Source organism: Thunnus thynnus, chromosome 6 (assembly GCF_963924715.1).
Source record: "Thunnus thynnus chromosome 6, fThuThy2.1, whole genome shotgun sequence".
NCBI classification, from domain to species: Eukaryota; Metazoa; Chordata; class Actinopteri; order Scombriformes; family Scombridae; genus Thunnus; species Thunnus thynnus.
In genome coordinates this window covers 14684600-14700108 of record NC_089522.1, presented here as the reverse complement: position 1 = coordinate 14700108, position 15509 = coordinate 14684600, and the positions used below count along the sequence as shown (strand labels likewise).

General features: G+C 41.6%; 1 protein-coding gene across 4 annotated transcripts in view; it reads left to right on the top strand.

Moving 5' to 3' along the window:
• The window catches only part of clstn1 (calsyntenin 1), a 39311-nt gene that overhangs the window by 18912 nt on the left and 4890 nt on the right, over positions 1-15509 (top strand). The window contains exons 3-18 of one of the 4 annotated variants that reach the window (XM_067591957.1): positions 50-79; positions 1652-1847; positions 2820-3028; positions 3735-3884; positions 4149-4334; positions 4483-4731; positions 7080-7201; positions 7358-7520; positions 7856-7906; positions 9001-9158; positions 9591-9739; positions 10892-11136; positions 12080-12250; positions 12556-12701; positions 12861-12996; positions 15105-15289. In XM_067591957.1, the coding sequence (XP_067448058.1) occupies positions 50-79; positions 1652-1847; positions 2820-3028; positions 3735-3884; positions 4149-4334; positions 4483-4731; positions 7080-7201; positions 7358-7520; positions 7856-7906; positions 9001-9158; positions 9591-9739; positions 10892-11136; positions 12080-12250; positions 12556-12701; positions 12861-12996; positions 15105-15289 (2546 nt within the window). The remainder of the gene's footprint in view (positions 1-49; positions 80-1651; positions 1848-2819; positions 3029-3734; positions 3885-4148; positions 4335-4482; positions 4732-7079; positions 7202-7357; positions 7521-7855; positions 7907-9000; positions 9159-9590; positions 9740-10891; positions 11137-12079; positions 12251-12555; positions 12702-12860; positions 12997-15104; positions 15290-15509) is intronic. The other 3 variants (XM_067591958.1, XM_067591959.1, XM_067591961.1) reach the window with 3 other exon arrangements.

The window sequence follows — 15509 nt, the reverse complement described above, 5'->3', positions numbered from 1 at the left end:
TAACCCTTCTTTAACTGACCTGGGTTTATCTCTTCTCCCTTCCTTGTAGAGAGTTTTGAGGTGACCCTCACTGAAGAAGGTGATCTTGGGCTCTTTCTTCTGCCTTGTGCTTAGTTGTTACTATTAACCCACTAACGCAAAAAAAAAAAACAGCATCCACACTTTTACACAGAAGCTCTCGCCATGTTCTGTAATCTCCCTCATTAGTTTTTTCTCGACTTTATTTTTTTCTCACCCTAAATTTTTTGGAGTTCCAACAGCTGGATGAAAAGTGTGATGTGGGGCTGACTGTTCTTAGAAATATCTGTGCATGAGACATCCATTGCAGTTTGCAGACCCTAACAGTTTTTCAGCTATCACCAGGAAACAGAAAGCTGCTTAAAAAAAACAGGAGTTCTCAGTCACTTTGCTGCCATTTTTGTCCAATTCAATCCTTTCAATTTAAGAATGTGGAAGGAAATCCAATTTGAAGATCATTCAATAATAAAAGTACAATCTAAAAGGCCACATAAGACGATTTCACAACCCTCCCACGGCAATTGGAGCAGAAATTGACACTAGAATTGGTATTTAAAGAGGATGAACTATCAGATCTGTGCAGGTACAGTGACTCCTGTGGACTTTTTTCTGACATTTATGTCTTCAAATGAAAGCTGCTGAGATTGTTAACTAATGCAAACTCTCTCCGCTGCAGCAAAGTTTCTGTTGCATCTTTGCCTCAGTGGATTTCTTGAGTTAATTCTCCACCACTAATCTCCACCATTAGCATGGCTGCAGTTCATTTGATGTGGATGTCAAGCAAGTTGATATTTCTAACCCCAGTTCTCATCCAGTACTTTTTGTTTTCAATACTGTTATTGTGCCGGTTTAGTTCTCTATGATTTCTATCTATGATTTGGATTCATTTTGCAGTAGTTTTGGGTAAGAGGCTAAATTACACAGGAAGACTAACTTTAACAACAACAACAACAACAACAACAAAAAAAAAACAATATTAGCGGTGTTGTCTGTCTGAGACTTTATTTTTTCTTCACAGACTGAATTGGTGCTGGATCACCGTATTGCAATGCTTCCTTTTGTAAAGGATTTTTTCTTTTCTTTCTTTTCTTTATGTTAATTATTGTTTCTCCCTTAAGATAGGCTGTAATTTTTATTCATTACAGAGATAAATGATCTTCACTGCAAACACTGCTCTCTGTGTACTTACTGTTTGGGCTTGGTTTCATGGCTTTGATTTATAATATCTTAAGTACTCCTGTGAAATGCCTGTCCACATCTTTTCGGTTTCTGCCTGCATGACTGGATGCAATGTTTTCAAGTGGCTTGGAAAAGACACTCCGTCTTCTATATGATACTAAATGTCCCACACCCTCTCCCAACCCCCCCCCCCCCCCCCCCCCCCCCCCCCCCCCCCTCCCTGAACTCACCCATATGACAGTGCTTTTGAGCTTCCTCCACAGACACCACCCACCCCAATCTACAACTCCCTGGCTCCCAAAACCTGTGGCTGATCTTTTTTTTTTCTTTTCTTTTTTTTGCGTGAATTTATGGTTTTGTTGTTAACATAATTTTTCATTTGAAAAATGAAATTTTATACCTCTTGTCAGTTATTCTAACTGACAAACTCTATTTTGGCTTTTGACGTGTTCAGGTGAGATTTGCGGCTTCAGGATCCACGGGCAGAATGTCCCCTTCGAGGCAGTGGTCCTGGACAAGTCCACTGGCGAGGGGGTCATCCGGGCCAAGGACAAGCTGGACTGCGAGCTGCAGAAGGAGCACACCTTCACTATCCAAGCGTACGACTGTGGAGAAGGTCCCGATGGCGCCAACATGAAGAAATCCCACAAGTGAGTCACCGCTGCCATTTCAGAAGAGCTCTGTTCCCGATCTAAACCCGAGTTTCTGTCTTAACTAGATTCAGTTCAGGTGGACTACAATTGAAATAATCACGGCACAGTCAGTCGGACAGAGGAGACGAATGAATGAGAAGAAACTCATTATAAAAATATTTTTGGATTAGTCTTGCGTTCGGATCGTCACCTCAGAGCAAATGATTGGAGCTGAAACAACTAATTGATTAAGTGATGAGTCACTTGACAGTAAATTAATAGGCATTTTTTCTAGCAAAAGTGCCAAACATTCATTGTCTCCAGCTTCTATATTGTGAAGATTTGCTGCTTTTCTTTGTCATCATGTTTACTATGTCTTAAACTTTATCTTATGAATGTCTGTGTGAATGTTTCCACGATGCTGTCGGCCTTTTCTGCTTTTGTCATGTGAGGTGAAACTTATTTTAAGGCCTCTGTTGCCTTCAGGTTCACCTTACACACATCCTTCACTGACTCTTCTGTCTCAGTTTGTGGTGCAGGACGCATGTTATCGTTAGCTAGCCTTTCTTAACAAATCACACACTGAGGCCGCGGTGAGTCTCTCGAGTCATATCAGTAAACCCAGCTGGAGGTACTGTCCATTGTATTTGTGATGTTTTGATGTAGCTCATGTAGTTTCAGGCTACAATGCTCTTGATATCAAAAAGAGTCCCACTTTGCTATTTAAAGTACTTAAATTGCCTTCATAAGCTGTGTTTCACAGCCACTGCTGCTAAATGGGCCAAACTACAATAACTGACTTCCTGTTGTTTTCAGAACACCTGCATGCACCTGTCCCTTTCACCTCCAGCAGTATATTTGCCTCACATCTCTCCCTCTGTTCTTGACAATAGAATATTATGCTTTGGTTAAAATTCTCTCTTGCTGCTGACTATCTGTTTGAACATCCCCAGCTGACAAAGTGTCCTACCTTGACTTTGTCCCTATCAGGGCCACTGTCCACATCCAGGTGAACGACATCAATGAGTATTCACCGGTGTTCAAGGAGAAGTCCTACAAAGCCACCGTTATCGAGGGAAAGAAGTATGACAGCATCCTGAAGGTGGAGGCGGTCGACGCCGACTGCTCTTTCCAGTTTAGCCAAATCTGCAATTACGAGATCGTCACCCCTGATGTGCCCTTCACCATCGACAAAGACGGTAAGGACCTTCAACCAAGCAGCCGTGTCTCAGGGCCTGGCGGAAAAAGCTGCAGCGCATGCCTAAGAGCCTCAATTTTATTGACACACATCACATTGTCTATTGATCTGTGAAAACAATGGTGCTGCGAGACCGTCATTTAGAATTCACCGCAGCTTGTTGCAGTGCGAGATAATGATAGCCCCCTGAAATGTCATCGGAGTCGGTCAGCCGCTCATATCGGATTGTAGGATTATTTATCTTTGTGTCTCATAACACAAAATGAAAGATCCTGTACAAAAAAACCCCAAAACATCAGATATCCAGTTTCAGCTGATATGGCCTCTGGCTGCGGTAAAAAGGTGACAATGTGAGAACAACGATCAGTGTGAGGATACATAATGTTGCTCAACTGTGATAAATAATTAGTGTTTCAGTGGGAAATATGAAAAGAACCTGAGATGAGTCAACTTAGTCAAACAAATTCCATCAGTTTCTTTTTAATCTCTTACATGCCAATCAGACTCTGTATATACATTAGCTTGCTAATGATGAATGATGGAAGTTAAAATATTACAATGTAGCCCTAAGAGATGTCAGTCAAATTATTATGCTTTTACTTAAGTTTGACAGTTTGACTGTTTCCTAGAATTGCTGCAGCTTTGAAATCAAACAAAGAGCAGCACAGGCACTTATACTGCCTTTGTTTTTTTCCTGCTTTGCTCAGGCTTCATCAAGAACACAGAGAAACTGAGCTACGGCAAAGAGCGCATGTATAAGCTGACCGTGACGGCCTACGACTGTGGAAAGAACCGCGCCTCTGAGGACGTTTTGGTCAAGATCAGCGTCAAGCCAACCTGCAAACCCAGCTGGCAAGGTATCAAAGCTCTCCTCTAATCGCTGTAGCTCGCCAACCATCATTGTTCAGGTGCGTCTGTGGTGAACAAAAGCAATCCACCAATGCAAAGTCCACACAGACCGCCATTGTCTATAAGGTTATTTAAGCCATAAGGCCTTTCATTATATTTGAAAGCACTGAAGTACTTCTTAATGAGTAATTACTATTGACAGGCCCAGTATTGACTGCTCGGCTGTTATCGGTGCTGTGCTGAAGGACATCTTTTCATTCTTCTCTTCTCAGGCTTCAATAAGAGGATTGAATACGAACCTGGCACAGGCAGTCTGGCCCTTTTCCCCAGCATGCACTTAGAGACCTGTGACGAGCCAATCACCTCCATCCAAGCCAGTATTGAACTGGAAACCAACCATATTGGAAAGGGATGTGACCGTGACACCTACTCTGAGAAGTCCCTGCACAAGCTTTGTGGTAAGTAACTGCTAGCCAACAATACTTAACACATTGGCAGAATTTTAATTAACGTAGTGGGAGAATCCACTGGAAACCCTCATCAGTAGTTGGTATCAAAGTCGTCCAATCCAATCGCTTTTGTCCTTGTTGATTGTATTTTTTTTAGGAGCCAGCTCCGGCACCGTGGAGCTCCTGCCTGCACCCAGCAGCTCTGCCAACTGGACAGTGGGGCTGCCCACTGATAACGGGCACGACAGCGACCAGGTGTTTGAGTTCAATGGCACCCAGGCCATCAAGGTTCCTGACGGCATGGTGAGCACCAGCCTGAAGGAGCCGTTCACCATCTCTGTTTGGATGAGACACGGCCCCGGGGCCCATGAGAAGGAGACCATCCTCTGCAACTCTGACAAGACAGGTATGAAAAGAGTCGAATCATTTCACAGTTGACTGGAATAAATATTTTAGCTGCACGTGGACTGTAAAAGGATTGGATTGCTGGTAGCCATTTTTAAAACCACTCGATAAACATGCATAATTTAAGATATAGTTCATGATCCAAATGTAACCGCAAGGGTAGCCAACCCACCAAAATATGGATGTAAACCACTTTTATTGGCAGGTTTTCTAATACATAGACTAAACTTAAATGACGACTAATAGCTATTCACACTCAAGTTGTTCACGTTTCAGGTGCCGTTAAGGGTTGTTTACGTCAGTACAGTTTGTTAAACAAAAGGCTTGTTCATTTAAGAAACATTTCTAAGTCAAATTCTGAAGTTCAATGTGAATAAACTTATTTATACAGTAATTAATTCCAGTAAAAACACATAAATCAGCATGAAAAATACATAAAACCATATCATACTATGACTTGTACCATACAAGTATTAATCATTGTTATGATCAGAAATGATTTCAGCAAACTGCATTACATTAAAATATCAATGTCTACTAACAGATATAAAACCTGCTTTCAATTATCCTGGCATCAAAGTTACATACTCATTATTGCCACACATATGGTGTCTGAAAATATGCCTCTAATAAAAACATTGTAACTTGAGGCTATAATCAGTTTGTGCTCAGCTGGCCGGCTAACACATGGAAGCACACTTCCTTTTATATTTTCTTCTTCACCTCTGCCGAGTGCTCGCTGACCTCTCCGTTTTTGTCACTAGTTGTAAATTTTGCCTGTGGTCTCGAGCTCCTTGATCTTATTGACTATAAAGTCTCTGCCATGGCCCGTGAAGGGGGGCTGTTCATCAGCTTCTGTCTCACTGCTTATATAAGAAGGATTACATCAGAACGGCTGTGCCCTGGACAGGAAGCTCCCAGACCCATGATCTCAGCACTATTCGTGACCTCCATTCAGCACAGTGTCTGCTTCACAGAAACATGAACATCTCACATTCTGCTCATTTGTCAGTCTTAAATTCTTAATACTGAAAATACATATTAAAGACTAAAACTGTAAAACATGGGACTTTACATTTCTGGTGCACCAATGTGACGACAGAAGGGTCGGAACAATTATGTTAATTATCAAATGAATCTCTGAAATGAACATTACAAGTCATCATCTTAAAATGTGTTTCATAGTCTGAGTGGCATCATAAATCCAAAGTATTGGAGTTATAAAAAAAAAAGCAAGCAGACAAATCTGTTAATATACTACCAGCAAGTTTTTACATAAAAATAATATTTCAAGATGAAAATTGAATCAACTTCCTGACAATTATAGTAGTAAACACCAGTCATTTCTCCTTTGGCAAGGTCTTTAGTTTCTCCCAAGGCAGGGATGTTACCATAGTCATGATTGTCCCTTAGAATGAATAATCTAAAGTATATAAATGTTCATAAAATTATTATCAGGCTTGAGTCCAGAAGGCTGTTACTGTATTCCTTTAAGTGTGTCCCACTGTTGTTGATTATGCTACTCAAGCAAGAGGAAGACGCAGCTTTTGTGGTCTGTTGAGGGATGATAACTTCACTTTCTGTTTAAATGATCTGCACCTACATCTTGATATTCTCCTAAGAAACATATCACATGACCTCACATGACAGATTCTAGTCGGTTGTTATAGACCGTTTCTATATTTGGAAAAGTATTATAAACCTTTGAATCTTTTCAAGGATTAAAAACCAGTTGGTGTTTGGTGTGAAGTTTACATGTGCAGATGAATCCTGACTTTTTAAAATTCTGTTGATATTTGCCGGCCTCCTCCCAAGAAAATATTAAAGAGCCGTTATAAAAGAATAATAACTTTTTTGGGAGTTGGCCGAGGAACCTGTTTCAAAAACAAGTTTTTGAGAACTTGTTAAGTCATGTTATAAATTATAAGAACAAGAAATGCTGTTGATGGAATAGTCATGTGCTGATGAGAAATCCCAGTAGGAGCAGTTATATATGTCAAAGGTCGTTTGTTTTTTAAACATCAGGAACGTTGCTAACAAGCTCCTGCTTGCAAGTAACTTACTGCACACTTTTGTTTAGTCATCAGCTGTAAATATAAAGTAATACCGTAAGCCACACAAGATTTCAGAATTTTTCCTCTATAATGTTTTATCTTACTGTCATAGTTGCTTATTTGCTTCTTGCAGCATTTATAAACAGCAGTTGTTTAGTAGTTGATTTAAAAATGCTAATAAATGTCGTCTTTTCTGTCATGTGGTGGGGTAGTTGATTAAAAATGATCACCACTCATCCTCTAAATATTTTCAAACAAACAGTTTCCTATTCCTCTCTCATATTCTCCCGTGCAGAGATGAACAGACACCATTACTCGCTCTACGTGCACAACTGCAGGCTGATCCTTCTCCTCCGCCAGGATCCATCAGAGACTGAGAACTACAAACCAGCAGAGTTTCACTGGAAACTCGACCAGGTCAGCTGCTTCTACTACCAAACTTAAAGCACGCCAAAGTTTAGAGAATGACGGCCTGTGACGGCATGTTTTTCAAACCAAGAGTTAGTCACAGCGTGCTTTTTAACTTTCATAGTGCTGATTTCACCATTTCATTCCTCCTGTTGGTCTTTACAGGTGTGTGACAAAGAGTGGCATCATTACGTGCTGAATGTGGAGTTCCCCACTGTGTCCCTGTTTGTGGACGGGACTACCTTTGAGCCCTTCCTAGTTACAGAGGACTACCCGCTGCACACCTCCAAGATCGAAACTCAGCTCACCATTGGTGCCTGCTGGCAAGGTACATCCTTTAATTTTTTGAGAAATGCTGCAAAATCAGGTAGAACTCTCTTATATGACAAAATGTATTAATTTACAAGTGAGTATGAAGTAGAGATATATTTTTAAAGGAACACATGTTCATTCTGCTTCTGTAACATATGTTTTTAATGCTACCTGATTATCTTTTATTCCTGTTGATTAGAGCTTGTTTAAAACGTAGTCAGCATGTTATTTTATACAACATTAGTTCCCAAATGATGGACCATGACCTCGTATGTAGCATCTGAATCTCTCCCACAGATCCTCAACCCTCTTCCCTGTCTCCTCCTGCTCTCTTGTTTCTGTCCTCTACAGAAAACTCAGGACATGACAATGACACTGAGACAGTCTCTGAGCCCACCTCAGGTTGCTCAAGTCTTTCCCTCATTCCTCAGATATGTCCATGTGTCTACAATGTCCCACCACGCTAACCGCATCCTCACGCCATTTCGACTAGAATGACTTCCATACATTCATTCTAGATGATCTCTTTTTACTATTTCGAGCATGATGCAGTATGAATCAAACCGGTGTGATTTTTTTTTAATGCTGCCTGACTTTCTTTTGCGTCCTCCTCATCCTCCATTCATACACTGTTCTCACTGCAGCTATTTGACAGTTGTTTTTCCACCACAACCTGATACACAAGCAGAACAGAAATAGACACATAACGAGCACAAAACTCTGACCTGGCTGCAGTATTTTGGCCGTGCAGGCTCTTCTTTCAGAACATGACCTTGAGGTCAGAAGCAGTAGCTCCTCCGTATCAGATAACAAAGCTACAGCAGCACACACACACACACACACACACACCACTGAATTACTGTGTGACCTTGAGATGTGGAGATCCAGGTTCGTCTCTGCAGCGGTGCAGATTCTGCTCAGTATGGATTAGTAGAAACACGACACGATTCTCTCACCTCACATTCAGCAGAATTGATGCATCTCACAGAAATATTGAAATACAGTTTTATTGTTATTTCAAGGCTCCAAACTTCTGATCGTTTTTTTGCATATTTTGAGAATTTTGCAATCCTCAAGATGTTTCCATTATTTTGTAAAAATAAGGTGACTAAAGAGGATTGATTTCATCGCTATCTAAGATAATCCCTTCTTTGAGTTTCCTTTTTTTTTTTGTTGATGCCATTTTTTTCCCCCACAGTAAGGCATGCAGCAGTCCACCTTGTTAATGCAGATGTTGCATGTGCCTAAGACGTTTTTAATCTCATCCATCGTTCTCCTGTCTTGCTCTATGGGCCTCAGGCCTTGTAAGGGCACACATACTAACTTGCATGAACACCATTCACGTCGGCTTTGCAGATTGAGACGGCATGCTTGAGTCGTCAGCCCAGAAAAGGTGAAGTCTGTGTAAAGTACACTCGAGTAACTATTTTGTCTGTGTGTGTGTGTGTGTGTGTGTTACTGTCTTCTTCTCCTCATCTCCATCCCGGCGTACCCAGGCGGAAACGCTCGAATGGCTCAGTTTTTCCGGGGGAACCTTGCAGGGCTGATGATCCGCTCTGGCAAGCTGGAGAACAAGAAGGTGATCGACTGTTTGTACACCTGCAAGGAGGGCCTGGATGTGCAGCTGCCCGAGGAGGTAGCTTCGACTGTCAAGGTGAGGAGGGCAATGTGCTTTAGAGACTTACATAAAACACACTCAACCTCGGTCAGGCTGAGTATGTCTTGTCCGTCAAGAAGACAGTCTAACTCAGTGGTTCCCAATGTTTTTGGCTTGTGACCCTTTAAGGGGAAGAAAACCTACTCTAAGCTGTTTCTCCCAGGAAGCATTTATGTGTGAATTGTGAGCAGTGGAACCAAAAAGTGATTTGAACACTTTGCCTCCCTGAAAGAGTATTAATTAACAGTTTTCAAAAATAAAATTAGGACAATATATCAGCCAATGATGGATCGTTTCAGCTGTGTAAACATGGGTACAAATGCTTTGTATGCTTACTATCAGCCTGAGAACACATTTTTGATGTAAGTAGCAGCTTTAAGTGACAAAGAATCAAACCTCACAGTTTCTCACCTTGTTTTCTTCTCTCAGGTGGAGTTCAACCCCAACCAGTCCTCCCTGACCGTTGAAGGCGACGACATTGATGCTTTTGACAAGGTCATGCAGCACATCTCCTACTTGAACTCCCGCCAGTTCCCGACCCCCGGCATCAGGCACCTTCGCATCTCCACCACCGTCAAGTAAGTAGCAGAAGCCAAGAACACTTCACCAGTTATTTATCTCCTGTGCTGCTTTTCTGTCAGCCAGCAGCAGCCGAATGTTTGTGAAAGAGGTTCTTTCCGCCTAATAAACATTCAGAGAGGGCTCATCGTTCTACTTTAAATGTAAGGATGGTTTGTTGTGGTGAAATAGAGGTCAAGAGTTTTACCCGATTTCCATAAAAAAGGCAATAAACAAACAGTTTTAGGGTTGGAGAACGACGGAGGCAGAAGAGCTGTATGATTGTTTTGTTTTCTTGTTCTCTTTGATGTTGACTTTTTTTTTTTTAACGGATGTATTCAGAGACTGAAATGTGAATAACAAAACAGCACTACATGTGCAGATGATGGATGAAAATGTATTAAGACTCTCAGGTTTCTGCTGAGCCTGCTTCCAGGTAGTGTTGCAGTTAAACATTTGGTCTTATTTGCATACGCACACATCACCAGCTAAGTAATTACACCAGAGAACTCATTTTTCCCTATATGTATGTATATGTATGTGTGTATATATATATATATATACATATACAGTTCCTACCTGTTAGAGCAACTTTCCAGCTGTTGGTGCCATTACATCTAAATGAATGTAGAGGAAGCACTAGAATAAGCATTTTATATGTTGAGTTGCTGTTTGCAGTCACAGTGAAATGAAAAATGACCTTTTTCTCCCCTCGTAAGCTTTTTCTCCACATCATTAACCACACCTGTTTACAAAAAAAATGTTTCCTTTACTTCCTGGAAAAGAGCACGTAGTATTTTTAGTAGTTACAACACATCAGGCCAGTTGGTGCTCACATAAAAATGCTCACAATAACTCCTGAATACAGTTTCACATCATTTATCCTCAGTCTTGTCGATCAGACAAATTTGGGAGTTCACCACTGATTTAGCACCATTGTTGCTTAAATTTATTCACTTACATTGGCATTATTGGGTCATTGTCATGTTTGTTCTGAGCTAGTAACAGCCAATCTTTGTGTTATGTCTTTCCATGCATAATTAGATAATAGAAACGGGGCACATTCAAAACTCCACTCGTGTCTTTAAAAGCAAAAGGATAAAACAGCAACTACATGAAAACCTGATAAAAGATCCAGGATTCCAGGTATTCAAAATTAAATCTTTCCCCAGATGCTTCAACGAGGAGTCCTGCGTAACAGTGCCGGATGCTGAAGGTTACGTGATGGTGCTGCAGCCCGAAGAGCCCAAGATCAGCCTGAGCGGAATCGACCACTTTGCCCGCAGCGCCGCCGAATTCGAGAGCCAGGAAGGTGTGACGCTGTTCCCCGAGCTGCGCATCGTGAGCACCATCACCCGCGAAGTAGAAGCCGACGCCGAGTCTGAAGCCGCAGAGGGAGCTGACGATGACCCCACAGGTAAGAGGAAATGCACATCAGACCCCTACATAACCCCTGGTAATGTTATAGAGAATTAGTGGATAAAGCCAACCCATTTTTTCAGCGGATTATTGGTGTTGTTCATGTAACAGCCGGCTCATCCTCTTGAGTTATATACACTGATTTTCTGCTTTAACACTGTCACATGTGTAATATTAGTCTTGCACCTCCTGAAGCAGTGTGATACAAAGTGATACTTCATCTTTCACCTCGGTTGAATCACCTCAGAAACTGAACAGGTCCGTAGATACAGCGAATGTGCAGTTAAAAAGCCGTGTTGATATACAGTAGTACTGGGCAGGATTACGCCTGCAAGCTGAAAGGATTGGATAGACAGAGCGAGAGGGAGGGAGCCAGAAGAGAGATAAGTTGTTTACTACTTTATGGGAGGGGTCAGTTGACTAGCTGCGCCATCTGTTAGGCTTATATATATATATAAGAGAAGGAGAGACAATAGACATGCCCTGAGGTTGACACAGATACAGGAAGATTTGATGTCCTGTGGTGAACAGCAGGCCATGTGGGACAAAAGGGCTTACCAGAGATCAGTTGCTATCACCTAACAAGCAAACAAGAGTAGTAGATGACAGTAGAAGACTAAGAATCACTTAATAGAGCTTCCACAGAAGTGCAAACTACTGTGGAGGGCTACTTTAATGGGGCTATTTAAATAATTTCAAATTAGTTTATGTGAGTTGTTCATGTTTTACAAATCTGTTCTGTAAAATGTACAAATTCAGTAAAATAAAATAACAAAGTGGTACTGTGTGGCTTTTAACATGCAAAATTTGCTGTTAATGCTGTGTTCTAGTTCATGATGAAGGATTGTCTGTTGTGTTTCAATCGTCATGTTTTCATCACACATTTGAGCAGAGCCTTACAACTCTTCATTCTCAATCTCTTTTCTACATTGTTCATTCAGTCCAAGAGACAGTGGTGTCGGAGGAGATCATGCACAACCTGGACACATGTGAAGTGACCGTGGTGGGAGACGAACTGGACGGGGAGCACGAGAGCCTGGAGGTGGACATGTCTCAGCTGCAGCAGCGCGGCCTGGAGATGAGCTCTTCTAACCTCGGCCTCGTCATCACCGGTACAGACTACTGAGCTGGATTATAATAAACTCTTAAAAATCTGTATAATGTGGAGTCTTTACATGTGAACAAATAAAAATACGCAACTGCAGGTATTTAAATGTAAGCACAAAGCTCACACTGTTAACCAGAGTGATTTGAAGTCAGTCTTAGTGTATGAGTCCATTTTTAAGAATATATTTCTAAATCATCTTAAAACTACATTTTTTTTACTGTTTTCCTACTAATACATTGAGTTTTTACACTTTTTGCTGATCGCTGCTCGGATTTCATGTTGACACAAGCTCCCTTCTGTATGTTCCAGGCGTGAACACCATGGCCAACTATGAGCAGGTCCTGCATCTGATCCATTACAAGAACTGGCACACAGAGGCTCTCTTTGACAGGAAGTTCAAACTGGTCTGCTCTGAACTCAACGGTCGCTACATCAGCAATGACTTCAAAGTTGAGGTATGACTGAGCGTTTGTCAGTGACGTCACATAAAGGTGACGCATGTAACGCCCCGGTGTTGCTGAAGCATTCTTGTGTCATGTGTACATCTAAAATAAAAATCTGTTGACATGATTTTGTGATGGTTTACATGTGTGTGTTTTTTTTATTCTCTCTAGGTGAATGTAATCCACACAGCTAATCCCATGGAGCATGTTAACAATGCCATGGTGCAGCCCAACTTCATCAACCCTGTCCATCACGCCTCTGTGGATCTGTCTGGTCACAACCTGGTCAACGCTCACCAGGCCTCAGGTACTGCAACATTTGAAAATTTAGGCTTCAAATACAATATGTTATTTTCTTTGTCCTCTAAGTTACACAAACCAAGACTATGTGCACCTTTTTTCTCCCAGGTTGCTTGTAGCATCTAGATAGGACCTGTGCTGAAGCTACAAACAACACAAAGACAAATTTCAGTGTCAGTTTGACTCCACACATCCTGACTATTTTAGTTCATACATGTGTCCATCTCGTCCTAAAACAAAATTCCAGGCATGACAATACATTCCAGAAACCCAGTTTTACAATCACTTGATGAGTACTGATTCAGCTTGTTTTTTATTTGCACTTAAAAGAAACCCTGCTGGAACGTCCCCCAGTTACAGTGTTTTACTTACCTGTTAAACTCAAAAACTGTAAAAAAAAAAAAAAAAAAAAAAGGACATAGCCACCTTGATGTCACCCATTGTTCTGTGGACTCCCGTTTTCAAGCCTTGAGTTGTATTTTGACTGTCGCCATCTTGGATTTTTGGAGACAGAAGTGATCATATTTGGATGAGAGGTGGAGCTGACCCTAACGCTAGTGGCTAGCTGCTAGCTTGGTTAGCACGGTGCATTTACAGTCTATGGTTAACTGTGATAATGCTAATGATAACGCTAATTTTCGCGAGGGAAAAACAGGTTTAAAAAAAACGAGGTCTTTTAGTACAATCAAACACTGAACAAGACTTTTTTAGGCGACCAAAATGTTACTTAACTTTCATGAACTGAAAACACACTGAAGTAGCTACAGCTACATGTAAACATGTTTATTTCTGCTGTAAAGTTGGGCATTTTAACATGAGGGTGTATGACTCGCTTTTGGAGCCAGCCTCAAGTGGCCATTCAAGGAACTGCAGTTTTTGGCACTCCGTTTTGGCTTCATTTTTCAGCTCCAGAGGTCGCCGTTCAGTTAAAATGAATACTGGAAATGTCATAATCAAACCAGTAATCTGCTTAATTGTTATGCTTTAGAAAAAATATTTGGCGTCTGATATGGCAAGCATTACTGCAGATGGATTACAGTCTATTAACCAGAAATAGGGCACGTATGAAACACTGGTTCGCTTTTTTTTTTTTTTTTTAAATGGCACAAGTTTAGGGATTACACTTGAGTGCTGCCTGTGACATCTGTACAGGCGGTGCTCTGAGCACAACCTTTTATTTCCTGGCTTCAGTAATCTTCTGTGCAGTCAGGCTCACTAAGCCTGCCACCGCACAGGAGAGGCCCTTTACTGCAAATATGGGGCAAAGTGGAGCAGGTTAGAGGGAGACGGGCAAAGCTATTTAAAGAAAGAGACACACCTAGAGCTGCCGAAAGCATTTATCTGCAGTTTGCTCAGAGCCCATTAACATCAGCACAGGCACACCAACAAATTAAGCTCATGAAATGCTCTCAGACAGTGTCTCCTCACATAAAACTTTAACCATAGATTGTATAAAAATAATGGACTTTGCCACTGTGACGTCACCCACTGGTTTGTGGACTCCCATTTTTGAGCCTTTGACCACCGCCATCTTAGATTTTTTTGAGCCAGAAGTGGCCATATTTGGATGAGAGGGCGGAGCTGACCCTAACGCTAGCTGCTAGTTTGGTTAGCACGGTGCATTTACAGTCTATGGTTAACTGTGATAATGCTAATGCTAATTTTTGTTGGCAAAAAACAGGCTTAAAACCATTAAAATGAAATGTACTTGCTGGAAAAAACTGAACATCTGACTCCGTAGAGGGTTTTTATTACAACCGAATGGTGACCAAGACTTTTCATAAACTGAAAACACACTGAAATAGCGACGGTTACGCCTTTACTCTGTGAATCTGGGCCATCTACGCCATGGTTACGTTACCTAACAAACATAAATTAAGTGAGAAGTAGGGTCATTTTCTCATAGACTTACATACAATCGGACTTCTTTTTGGAGCCAGTGGAGTCGCTCGAGAGAATCCAGGTTTATGTCACTTAACGTTGGCTTCACTTTTCAGACCCTGAGCTTCCCGATTGGCTGTTACTTGGTTTTTAAGTGCCCATGTGCAAATGGAACATAGATTTCCATCGAACCTGTAATTTTATGTTTATGTGTGTGTTTTTGCTCCTTCACAGTGGTTCCCAGTGCCGCCACTATTGTCATTGTCGTGTGTGTCAGCTTCCTGGTGTTCATGATCATCCTGGGCGTGTTCCGTATCCGAGCCGCACACCAGCGCACCATGAGAGACCAGGAGAACGGCAAGGAGAACGAGATGGACTGGGATGACTCAGCCCTTACCATCACTGTCAACCCCATGGAGGTAAAAACACACCGAGTATACCCACAGAGGAAAACGAGTAAACATCTCTGGTGATGAGTCAGAAAGCTCAACCAACGTGGTCGAGTTATAGCCGAGGCAGTTTTTCACCTGCTAACGCTGCGACTGAACCGTAGTTTTATCTGATCTCTCATGATTGACAGTCCTGCGGGGATGGGGGAGAGACTTTATTGTAGTGTTACCTCGCTTAATTAGAATAAAA